Below are 12,783 nucleotides of genomic sequence, written 5' to 3'. Positions count from 1 at the left end.
AGGAATGGGGTTTCTGGGAAAAGTTTCAAGTGCTTGGGATTCAGTGCCTCAAGGTTTTCATCCTAAGAAATGTGGTAGAGTTGATAGGACCACGGATGTTGATTGTAGGGGTTTGAATGGATTTGCTTCTTCTTCTTCAAGGCCAGGGCTTGGAAGGAAGAATGGTGGTGTTGGAGGCAAGAAGGGTGTGGATCCAGTTGAGGAGATGGTTTCCTCAATCAAGTTATTGGCTGAAGGGTTTGTGCGAATGGAGAAGATGAAGATGGAGATGGTGAAGGAGATTGAGAAGATGAGAATGGAGATGGAGATGAAGCATAATGAGATGATACTTGAGTCACAACAAAAGATTGTGGACGCATTTGCCAAGGCATTGTTGGAAAAGAAGAAAAGGAAGAAGAAACCATCTGTGCTGTCACCTAATGTGAATGGAAATGGGGTTGAAGAATGGCAAAGCGGTGATATGGTAAAGAAAAAAAAGGTAGATATAGTGTCACCTGATGTTCAAATGGTATAGTTTACTTACAAAGTTACATTTATGTTATCTTTTAAGTTTGGTTAATTTCTTTTTTTTTGGAAACAGAGCAACTTAGGTTGATGCTCTTTTTTGATTCAAAATTAAGGAGGAATTTAAGGAAGGAGATTCTCTCTCATAATTTGCCAGCGTCCTTAATCTATTCATATGTGAGTTTGTGATGGCTTTTAATCCTGCTTTAATTTATTGTGAAGTAAACAACATGATTTAGTTTTCTGCATCTAGATTTAGGAAATGTAATTCTAACTATTGATGCAGTCATGTTAGTTGTTTGAAGATCATGGGTGTTGGTGGAATCTGACAAACATAGCATGCAACATGAGAGGTTCAGGAGTTTAGTTCATTGCTTTTGTTTTTTATTTTCATTTTAATGATGCCTGGATTATATCCTTCTTACTGTGTAAGGTGCCTGTTCTGAGCATACAATTTTCCCTGTACAAGCTTGGGAATTGAAGAGGGGTGGGATTCACCAAAAACCATAACCAAACCATGAAAGCGGAGATGCATATCCAATGTAATTTTATTCTGTGTCTATAGATTTTGTTTTTACTAGTTTTTTGAGTCTTCAACATCTGTCCATCCTTTGAAGTATATGCATAATGGAGTTTTTGAATGCAAGGATCCAAACTAAGACAGATAGAGATTTGGTTTCTAAAATTCATAATTTTGGGCCTTTAGTTTTTGGAACTTTTGGACCTATGGAAGGTAAGGTGTACTGATCTTGAATCCCAAAGGGCCAATTTACTCCACCTTGTGATAACATTTTAAGGTATTGTTCCCCCCTTGATCCTTAATAATGAAGCGATAGGTCTACTCTATTTTGAAATCCTAACCCACATCAAGCCTTTTCTGGGAGTAACTAATGTGGGTGTGGTCAATCAAGTGGACTCATTGGGAATTCCAAGTTAAACTTAACTATGAAACTTGAGGCATGAAACATGATTAAGCTTCTTTTTCCCATGCTCAAGCTCAATTTGAGAAAACAACTGATGTACCTGAACTTGATTTGATTAGTTTAAATGATTTACTATATATATGATTTTATGTATGCATATTATATGCAATATGCATTAAAAATAGTAAAAATATTGATTAAAACTTGTGAGCCTTGTGAGTATTAAAATACTTTTAACTCAACTTAATTAGCTCATTGAACTACTCAAGCTCGAGCTCAAGTTTGACATGATAGCATATGAGTTGAGTTCAAATATTTTGGTAATTCAAGCATGAGTGCTCACAAGTTGCTTACACTCTAGTAACCATCCTTCTTTAAATGACTCAATATATTTGAACACTTTGATCTAGGTCGGTAACTATTGGACTCAAGTTTTTGAATTTTCTTTCAATGTTAGGTGTAGTGACCCAAGTTTACTTCATCAAAATTCCTAGAATTAAGTTCAAAAAGGTTTATGTAAAAATGATCTAATGGTTATCGTATCAAGTCAAAGTGTTTGAGTAACTTGATGTCTGGAGGTTAAATCATCTATCCAACAGCTTTCTTTGCAATGCCTCAGTGAAGTTTTCAAGTTCGAGCAGCGCTTGACTTGTTTATACCTCCAATAATCAATCTTGAGTAAGCAATCTCAAATGTCACTTTGATTTGAGATAATAGCTGTTAGATTTGGACTTTCACACACACACACATTTATATACGTATCTTTGTTTAGTATGGTAGCTTTTAGTTAGTTAACTATATCAAAGCTATAAAAACTGAAAGCAACAAAGATTCATATAGAGTTCAGCCAAATAGCAATTGTCTCAAGTTAAAAATGTCTGAGTATTTTGGCATTCTGAGGTCGAATCATCACATACCACATGAGGAAGGTTGGTGGGTTGAGAAAGGTAGGATGCATGTTAGAGTTATGTGATTGTGTTGTATAGAGTGTGCTCACTCCTTATGAATTAAATACAGCACAGGCGCCAGATTTTTTTAGCACAATTTTTGTTGTCTCATTTTTCCAATGGATCAATTAAAGATGCATTGATATATTTCCATTAAGGTGCTTTTCTAATCTTTCTTATTTAATGGAGGTTAGGGAGAGTTTATTGTTTGTATAAGAGTTGTTTAAGACTGTAAGTCTGTTTAACTTGAAAGGGAAAACAAGTCTCGTCTTTATAGGCTCTCTGGAGTTTGAAGATATCCAAGCTGGAGATTTTCTGTTATCGGTTTCCTGCATCGAACTTACAATATTAGAAATTTCTCAAGTAATGAATTAAATAAGCTAATGTACAAATACACCTATTTTCTAGCAGGGTGACAGGAATAGCAAGCTCAGGTATGTTTTATCCTCCAATTTTAATCTTCATGTAGTTTCAAAAACACCCTCTGTGACTGTGAGGCAGCTCTGGCGACCATACATTTACTTTTATGCAAACTTTTTGATGATCAAGGACTAGCTTCAATATGAATATCTCTGTGAGTTAAAATCTTTTACTACGAAATGAAGAAAAAGGGTTTCATGCACTTTCTTAACATATTTCTTGATTGTAACGCCGAGAAAAGGAGACTTATGCAACGGTTCTTATGCATATTAGCCTTGTTTGAGATTGTGTTTATCGTTAAACCAGTTGGGATGTAATATTGTACTTATCTTCTTCAACTGCTAAATTAAAATCAAAATCAATAAATTGATTACATGATCGAGAGACATGCTGACCAATATGACAATCATCATATAGTTTGATTTAATTAGATAAGATAAAAACAGACATTAGGATGCAGAAGCAAAAATGAGGGTATGCATGTTCCTGTTTGGTAGAGGTAATAATAGTTTGTTTCCAAAGTTAGCCAATGCGAGGATGGCAAGGAAGACGAGAGAGCGCAAAATCAGCTTTTGATTCTCGATGTAATGGAGAGCAGAGGAGAAAACGGAAAGCAAACAAGGAAATGTGAGCCCATGAGAAGAAACGGGAACAAAAGGGCAAAGAAATGGCGTGTGAAGCATTGGGCCAACAAAAGATTTCTTTTCACCAATCAAAGCACCTGAAAAAAGATGTATTCAACATCAGATCCCACTAAAATGTAATATCCTTCTAACTCAAATCATCATTATCTTGAACAATATCAACGGATAACAACTTTATGTGATCCACTTCAATAATCTTCGCACGAATACTTTTCTTATCGTTGGAAAAATTTGTATAGGTTTCAGTACAAGCTAGTATCGTGGTTAAATTAATGGGGTATGACGGCTGCTGCTGTTTGATCAGGAATACATCGCTCCTTGTTTGGTTTCCATGGAAGAAGCTAGCTAGCTTAGAAGATTGATATGTTTGCATGCTTTATATTCATAAATAGTAAAAGAATGAATGAATTTCATTAGCATATAGGAAGCAAAGGCCATTGGCATTTGGCAGTGTGAATCATGTTGTTTCCTTTTCCAAGCTTTTGCTTTCTATTGTATGGGATAATGATACGTTTATTATACAAAGGAAAAAATGTTTATATCTGATGATGACTTACCCATTCTTTTTTCTTTGGATGAGCTAGTACAGGACTAAAAATAAAAATGAGTTGGCTACTTTGCTTATACTTTATTTTTTTTCACTTCTTTTGCGTTGATGATTGTAGGGTAATGGCCCAATTCAATCATCCTTGCGATCTTCTCCTAAAACGAGTATGGGTATTGACCTTTCTCTCACACATCTAATGATGGAATCAGTACCATGAAACAGAAGAAAGGGAAAAAACCAAAAGAAAAAGATGTACAACAAGCGAACCTCTCTCCCTCTTTGTTGCTTTTTCTAATTTCTTGTATTTGGAGTTGGACGTGCTTTCATCTTATTGGCATAGTCGTTTGATAATCAGGGGTTACCATGCTCAATATGATTTCTCCGAAACGGATATAACTTACAGACTTTTTGATATAGCTTTAAAGAGTAAAGGTTTATGGAATTGTTAATCCAAGAGAAGAAGAAATGTATAGAATAGGAAGGAAATGAGAGGAAAAGCTTGATTTGCTTTAGATTGAACTTGCTAAATTACATCTAGCTTGGCTAGTTGGAAAGATGGGTTTAGCACATCATTGACTGCCATGTCCGTCATCTCCATCTCTTCTGCTTCATAAGTTGAGTGAACTCCATATAACACATAGAATACAGTTATCAAACATGCCCAAATAGCAAACCTTTGGAATGCGAGCATCTTTAGGGTGGTCACGAGGAAGACATTGAGGAAAATGGAAATGGCAGCCGGCCAAGGCATGAATGGCACCGACCACTCACTAGGCTGACGAAGGCAAGGGACCATGTACTGGAACAAAGCTGTGATGGTGATCATGATTCCACCAAACAGAGGCAAACCCCACCTTTGCTGTTTCAGTTTCCATGATATTGAGAAGGCAATTGCACTTGCTGTGAGGAGGAAGAGGAAGGACAGTGTACGGAAAGGTGGGTTTTTGCTTGTTATCACGTACTTTCGATAGATGAGAGCATTGGCCACCAGGTAGAACACCAACAGTGTGCCGATGTTGATCATTTCAAGCACTATTGTCAGCTCTGTGAAGAGTGCTATTGATGCTGTGCAAAGCCCTACATCATGGAGACAAAATTCTCTTTACTTCTTTCTTTTCTTTTATTCTTACAATTACTCAATTACTATAGTCTATGCACAGTGCCTATGTCCATGTGATTTTTTCTTTCTTCAATGTGATGTATATAGGCTAGGAGAACACAGTAATATCCACAATCCACATTGTTTCTTTGACAAAAAAATAAATTACTTTATTATTGCAAGTGTCTTCATTAATTTGAGGAAAGAAGAAAACGAACTATTTATATTAAACTTGATGGTACTGTGATATTAAAAAAGTTTGGTCACTATATATAATAGAATATGGATCACCTTTTTAGGGAATTGAAAGAGGGAGCTTAATTACAAGAGAAAAAATTTAAGCTGAAAATTAATTGTACTAGACGGATGATCAATTCCTACATGAAATAAGAAAAAAAAAATAGTTGTTCTCCCATTATCATGAATTCAAGATGATATATATGAGATGTTTAATAACAAAACTAGAATATGATTTTAAAATCAAAATCATTTTTTTTTTATATTCGTAAATGTGATTTAAGAGATATTAAATCAAGAATTTGTGATGATTAAAATGTAAAAACAAATAGATGAAAATGTTTAATCATTTTAGGTAGCTTATAACTTCTTTGGGCTATAACTACTAACCATGTCTCCTTAAAAGCTGTTGAGGAAGAGGTTAAGGGGAAAGAGAAAGGTGAAGGGAAGTGGAAAGGGGGGAATTAAGAAGGGGATGGATATCAAGGAGAACTAGAAACTAGTACTTCCCATTTACTTTGTCATTCCTATGTCATGTACTCATTGTGAAGTGTGAAGAAGTTACAACATACAAGGTTCATGAAGAAGTTAAAAAAATTAGGAAAAAAAAAACACATACCCAAAAAGAGTGTGGCATTCAATGGGGTGCCTGTTGAAGGATGCACCTTAGATAACCAGGATGGCACTAGCCTCGCCCTTCCTATAACACAGAGGTACCTGGCTTGGCCTAACATGGCAACCAAGAGAGAAGCTACTATCCCCAAGCTTGCTCCTGCCCCAACAACATTCCCCGCCCACTTCCAACCAATTTTTTGGAAAGCGATTGAATATGATGCATTATCATCTATCTACACATCATATGAAAGAAATGCTTTATGTAATTATATATAAGGATTGTTCCACTAAGAAAACTTGACATCTGTTTCCAGGATTTGAGTTTGTTTTTGATCAAGTTTAGACGATTGACCTGATTGTAAGGAACCATCACGCACAAAGCCAAGGACATGAGGCAGTAAAGTGCTGAGACAATGAGAACAGAACCGACGATCCCCACTGGAAGGCTTACAGGAGGGTTTTGGATCTCTTCAGCCAAGGTCGAAACTGAGTCATAGCCTATGTAGCTGAAGTAAACTATAGCTGCTCCATCAAGAATACCTCTGACACCATTAGGAGCCAGCCCTCCCGGCTTCACCATGTTATCCACACTCCCATTGCAGAAACCGACGATTATGATAAATCCAAAGAAAACAACATGAAAGATTGTCATAACAAGGTTCAGGATTGAGCTTTCCTTTGTACTGCAATCCAAAAAGGAACATCCATCACTTTCAAAATCTACTGAAACAAACAATAACTATTTTTCTTTCTTTGTCTTCAACAACAATGAATAAAAAAATAATAAAAGAAATAAAGAGTAATTGTTAGCTTGATCATAATAAAAACAAAACCACCAACAATAATAAACTAGAAAACCTGTCATGAACATAGATCCAATGACACTAAATCACTTCCTGTCTAACAACCAAACCCAATTACCCAAGCCGCTAATAAATAGATAACAAAAATAAATGCCCCACTTCACTCACTCTCTTGTTAAAGAAATATCTTGCTACAAAAACCTGCCTGCCATAAGATTGATAGAAACAGTAGCAAACAATATTTAAGAATTTTGAAGGACACAACAAAAAGGTAGTAAGAGATCAAACCTATGGCATAGACAGAGAGTGAGAAGAAGAACAAGAGCAACAGCTGTGAAATCCAACTTGTTCCAACCTTCTAGCAATCCAGGAACTCCCACTCTCCAGGAGTCGGGATCACTTATTCCAAAGGCTGCGGCTAAGTACTCCGTAAAACTTCTTGCGACCGCGGCGTTTGATAATACATACTCCAAAAGTATGTTTGCTCCAGCAAAATAGCCCACAAATTCTCCTACACCATTCCAAAAAAGAATGGAAATGGAGAAGTTATATTGTATTGCTATATTATAATTACAAGTGATAAATCATTTCTACCAAGAAATGGAGAAAAGAAGAGTTATAATGTAATGATATGTACCAAAAGTCACTCTCAGGTAACTGAAGGCACCGCCAGCAACAGGAATCTGGACTGAAAATTCAGTGTAACACAAAGAAGAGAGAAGTGCTGATATACCAGCAATGATATAGGATATGAAGACCGAAGGCCCAGAGTAATTGCGGGCTACATGGCCAGTGGTGACAAAAACACCAGCACCAAGCATTCCACCTACACCGAGAGCTACTAATTCATACCACCTAAGTTTCCTCTTCATATCAGCACCAGACCTCAGCCTCACATGGTTAAGCTCTTGGTCTGGGGTCCATGTTGCTAGCATTCTCTTTCTAAGCCTATGAGGGGTTTGGGAAAGAGATTGGAGATAGTTGAAGAAGAAAACTTTGTTGTGTGTGGGTTGAATGGTGGCCATGTCTGTGAAGGAAATGAGTGTTTTGTGGTTTTCTATGAGAAGCTTGAGGTGAGGGTTTAAATATGCGTCTGGGAGAGAGAAAAGAGATACATTGCTATTTGCTACATTCTTTTTCTAAAGGTTGATGGAGAACCAAATTGATGTCCCTTGGATTTATTGAAAATACCTAGTTCTCCTTGGGTGTATGCAAACTGACAATTATACCCTTTAATCTCTCTCCTACGCAAACAGCTTTTTATAGACCCAAGACTCGAAAGGGGTTCTTCTGTTATAGAAGCATGCAAAGAAAAAGATAGAAAAAGGCCTAGTCATTTTGAAAATAAGTCTGTAAGAGGAATAACTATATGTTGAGGAGAGACTTTGACCTAATCTTTTGGAATTTCCTCATCTGAAACTTTGAAAAGATGGGACAAGCATCCCCATACACCTTTGTTAAAGCAACTAAAGATTGGCTTCACCGTAAGTCTCAAGAATAATTGGACTTGATTCCTCAATAGAACATCACAGTTGCAGCAGATACAGTGTGAAAAATAAAATATGCATTTTTTTTCAGAAAACCATGAAATATTTAAAGTTTAAAACGTGTATGTGCACCAAAAAAATGGGTTGATGTTTTCTCTAAATTATCTTACGAAACCTGTAACCATTTGGTCTGTTGTGTGAGTAATTCAAGGATGAGATTCAAGTTCACCATGAGAGAGTGTATATATATTTAAAGTTCACCAGTTGGCATGGTCTTGGAATACTCTTCACAAATGGTGAATTATGTCGAAACTTCTATGCTTGTGATCACTTTTTTAGATGGAGTAGCAGGTAAAAAGCCTCTCTAATATCATACATGGCTAGGTTAATTTCGGAGAGTTTGAGTATCATGTGGCCGGGAGTATGCATTACAATTTCTAAATCTTCTGCCGTGCCAATCTGAAGATGCGCATCAGTTTTATTTAAAGCTTTTTCTTCCTTTTCTTTCATCTTTTCTCACTGAGAAACAAAGCTTTCGGCGCTTCACGTTATTGGACTTGTATTATCATTCACTCTGCAAGCTTCTTTTAATCCAATCGCTAGGCTACAAAAACAGCTTTAAACAGATTGCAAATCCTTCCCTTTTCCTTATTAAGCCTTCAAATCTCCCCCACAGTGCTCTGTTAAAAAGCAGAATTCAATCACAAGTCCTTATAGTTCATCATTACGTGTGCTTTCGCAACTAATTCTGAGCTGTGAAGCACACAAAAAGCATAAAATGAGCAGGAAATATGAAACAGCAAAAAGCTCGTGTTAATTTCGTTGTCCGCATAGAAACAAAAGGAAATGAAATGATCAATACCGAAAGAGAGAAGATACGAAGATATAGCTTTCCACACAACAACAGAACAGATAAAAAGGTTCAATTAACTGTCCGTACATGATGCTTCTGAGTTGAAGAGTTCCAGTTTTCACCAAAATATATTGAAAATTTCATGATTCTCTAGCTACCCTTTTGGTAAAGTGCATGGTTTTGACAATTGGCTCGAGAATCAAATCAGTTGGACAATGCAATAAGGAATTAATATTCCAAGCATCTCGAATATATCATATGCCAACCTTCTGAGTTATCAAGATTTGGTTTGATCTTCCTGAATGTACCTTTTTTTCCATCTAGTGAATTCATATAGCTCTATGTAGAGTATATACCCTATGTTTTTTTCTTCCAATATTCTTTACCACAATCTAAAATAACCTGGTTTCAGCCTATCTCCATTTCACAACTTGATTAGTGGCTAAGCCTTTGGAATAAACCAAAGCCTCTCCCCATCTCAAATTTGTGGGAACTAACTTAAGGTCATTACATGTTATAGACAAGACTCAAGGAACTTCATAAGCATCCTAGAACAGCTTTATGTAACTTTTAGTAAAAAAGCTAGAAAATAGATGGAAATCGGTTGTGACAGTTAACAGTTGAGATACAAAAACTAAAATTTTGTACTAAAACACAAGTGGGGAGGTGGTGACACACCATTATTTACCACTATCCCCAAGCAAGCTTATCTAGTGCTCTATTTGCTTTTTACTTTCTGGGTTTTCTTTTCTGTCCTCAAGAATCATTATCGAATCATCTTTGTCATGAACAAAAGCCAATATTCTGGCAAAACCAAAGAAATAAAAGAGAAGAGTTCTTGATAAAGTTACAAAGCTTGAATCCAATCATCATAACTCCTGCATATGCAGACTTATTGATAACAACATAACTTATGAAATCCTTTCTTGATGGTGATCCTAAAAGCATGCATCCATTGCTGAAAAAATGTTCCATGTTGAGATTGAGCAGTCCGTGGTCCTCTCTGTCTCACACATGTCGCAACGGGACATAGATGCTTGCCTGTATTGGACTGTTCATATGTCAACATCTACTTGGATTTCAATACTTGTGGAGGAGAAAGCAGTCAGTGTACCCCACTTGGAAGTGTCCAGCGTATAGAGCTTGGCTTGAAATATTATCTAAATACTGTTTAGGATTTAAAGTGAAATCATGAGTCATGAAGTGGATATTGTTTGATATGAATCAAAATGATGAACAATGCAATTAGAAACCAATTAAATTCCAGAGGCACATTGAGACTAGTATGTGTACTGATTCTCTTATTTAATCCTACTCAATCGATATGCTTCCTGTCATAAATTGCTTCATAAATTATAGAAACTTACACAAGGACTTCTACTGAACACTGAAAAATACTAAAATAAGGTTTCCTGTAACCAATGTATAAATTACATATTTAGTAGTCTCACATTTCCTCTAGAAGAAAGCTTTAGAATATCAAAGAGAAAAGAATGAGATAGGTTACCCTTCTCAAATCTCAATCTTCAAAGTGAAACCCTAGTGGAGGAAAGAAATGTTTATTTTGAAATTTGTACAAAAAAAAATATTATAGACTTTGATGATCATTCTTAAAACAGCAAGTTGCATAAAGAACTGTGTATCACTGAAGTTGACTTCAAGAAAAGGAAGAAAAAAAATTCTTTATCTCAATCTCTGGTAAAAATCAATCCATCACAATCCTTGTTTGCATTTGATCCATTAATAAACATTTTTTGAGTACCAAAGGCAAAAAGAAGGTTGACTTCAAGAAACAATTACTGCTTCATCAGCAGCCAAACTTGAAAAGCCTGCTTTTTATAGAGAGTTCGTGGTTATAATTTTAACAAAAATTGGATATTTAAGAACTTGGCCTGAAAAACTGGGAGATTAAATTGTTTTCTACTGTCCTTTATCTTGTAAGGTCCTTAATTAATGATCTCAATTGAGAACATAATGAACACATGGCTGACTTCGAACATAAAATTGTCTCTGCAACTTGATAATCTTTGTGACAATTATACTTGCTCCTCACTTATGACAAAAAGCTCTTAGTCTTGGCATTACTCATCCCTGTCTTTCTAAAAAGTCCAGGTAACAGTTAACCATTTAGCTTTAAGCTGAAGCATTTCGGCCATGTTTTGTACAAGATGCAAACTAATCAGATAATTGAGATATGGGTACTGCAATTTTAAAACCTGCTAAACAGTAGTAAGCATATTCACACAACTAAAATAAGTGGAGCATTAGGGGGAGTGGAATTTTTTTTTCTGTGCTTTAAGCGATTGGTGGTTAAGTTGCACTCATGAAGGTAGTAGGAAGCTCTTGGATCCTTTTGCTTTTAATTTTGTTAAGTAAGTGGGTCATCTAAATTTCCATTGACCTCACTCCTCACCTCTCCCTCCTTATATTGAGTGTTGTCAAAGTACCTTTTAACATTAGTGTTTCTTATGCCAATGGAACCTACATAAGGTCATGTCATGAGTGAAAAAGTGTTTTGTTTTTATTATCAGAAGAGACAATTTACTAATGGAAAAGGTGAAAAAAAGAATATTGAGAGTCGTTTCCATAGAAACCAAGTGCCCTTTTTTGTGGAAGGAATCAGCATGGATAATCCTTACATTACAAGGTGCATTTTAAAACTTTTCCTTGTGCAACTAGCTCTGCAGGGATTTAGTAGCTAGGTTATAGCCTATTAATGTTTTTATACAAACCAACTTCTAACTAGCCAATGATCATGTATCTTATTGGTATCTCCTTCTTTGAGGAAATTATGTGAAGATTTCCAATCTCTAGCATGCAGCTTAGGGCTTAAGAGAAGATTGTTCCATTATGTCATCAATCAATGGACAATAGAAAATTTAGCTTACTTAGATTGCTAATGCTTATAATACAAAATGATTATGAATTTGAAAGTGAATCTTTATCTTGCCAAAGGAATGTATTAAATGCTGGTGGAGGTACTCCTCTAATTGATTTATAATTAGGGAGAAAGGAATGGAAAAGGGGGATGATACCTAGGAGAAAAGAGAGAAAGAGCTAATTTAGTTAAGCCTCACTATCAACTCAATTGGTAAAGCATGCCTCTAACATGATCAGCCGCCTGCACTTTGATTAAGCTAAATTTGTACAAGCAATCCATGCAAGGCCCCAACTAATCAAGGGGTTGGCATGGATGTATTATAGCAGCCTATCCTCCATCCATGCTTATGATCATTATACTCTCAGGATTGATTTAGAGCTACTGAGCTAGACACAGAGCTTTCTGTGGGTATCTATCCGACATCTTTTTAGGGCCAAATGCATTCAAGTTTAGATCCATTATGGCATCCAGTGATCAGTGTGCAATGAAGCATGAAGAAGACACCTGCCCTTCACATGACTCATGTTGTTATATATTATAAAGCAAAATGACGGTAATATGTTGGGAAATGATTATAAGTTCATTGCCCCATTCCAATATTTTATTAGCAAAAGCCAAAATTCAAGGGTGGGAACGGATAGAAAGCTCAAAATCAGAGGGCTGAAACAACCAATTCCAAAACCAATCCTTTCCCTAACCAATAAAAAACTTGCCATGACTATGAAGATCATGGACTAGATTACCTTCATGTTAGACTAAAAGAAATTTATGCTGTTTGTGGCTCCAACGAACCTCTTTCACAATCCATATGGACCAGCTGATT

General features: G+C 36.0%; 2 protein-coding genes across 2 annotated transcripts; one reads left to right on the top strand and one right to left on the bottom strand.

The window, feature by feature from the left end:
* Positions 1–4: 4 nt before the first annotated feature.
* Positions 5–653, top strand: LOC110427780 (FRIGIDA interacting protein 2). The gene is made up of 2 exons (XM_089782374.1): positions 5–478; positions 581–653. The coding sequence occupies exons 1-2, from the start codon at positions 5–7 to the stop codon at positions 593–595; spliced, it is 489 nt and encodes a 162-aa protein (XP_089638500.1). The 3' UTR covers positions 596–653.
* Positions 654–4,324: 3,671 nt separating this feature from the next.
* Positions 4,325–7,806, bottom strand: LOC110420981 (cationic amino acid transporter 6, chloroplastic-like). The gene is made up of 5 exons (XM_021434407.1): positions 7,377–7,806; positions 7,028–7,250; positions 6,289–6,619; positions 5,941–6,169; positions 4,325–5,062 (listed from the first exon to the last, which is right to left on the bottom strand). The coding sequence occupies exons 1-5, from the start codon at positions 7,762–7,764 to the stop codon at positions 4,509–4,511; spliced, it is 1,725 nt and encodes a 574-aa protein (XP_021290082.1). The 5' UTR covers positions 7,765–7,806; the 3' UTR covers positions 4,325–4,508.
* Positions 7,807–12,783: the final 4,977 nt, after the last annotated feature.

Source organism: Theobroma umbraticum, unplaced genomic scaffold (assembly GCF_002168275.2).
Source record: "Theobroma umbraticum cultivar Fairchild unplaced genomic scaffold, ASM216827v3 scaffold_30.0, whole genome shotgun sequence".
In the NCBI taxonomy this organism is placed as follows: domain Eukaryota; kingdom Viridiplantae; phylum Streptophyta; class Magnoliopsida; order Malvales; family Malvaceae; genus Theobroma; species Theobroma umbraticum.
Note: the sequence above shows the minus strand (reverse complement) of the source record. Positions and strands in the feature narration are given on the sequence as shown.

Bases quoted from the DNA above. Each gene is read 5' to 3' on its own strand.
- LOC110427780 (XM_089782374.1), top strand. From the start codon at position 5: ATGGGGTTTCTGGGAAAAGTTTCAAGTGCTTGGGATTCAGTGCCTCAA.
- LOC110420981 (XM_021434407.1), bottom strand. From the start codon at position 7,764: ATGGCCACCATTCAACCCACACACAACAAAGTTTTCTTCTTCAACTAT. The intron at 7,251-7,376 runs GTACATATCATT...GGAATGGTGTAG, and splicing joins TTACCTGAGAGTGACTTTTG to GAGAATTTGTGGGCTATTTT. The intron at 6,170-6,288 runs GTCAATCGTCTA...TATGATGTGTAG, and splicing joins TGATGGTTCCTTACAATCAG to ATAGATGATAATGCATCATA.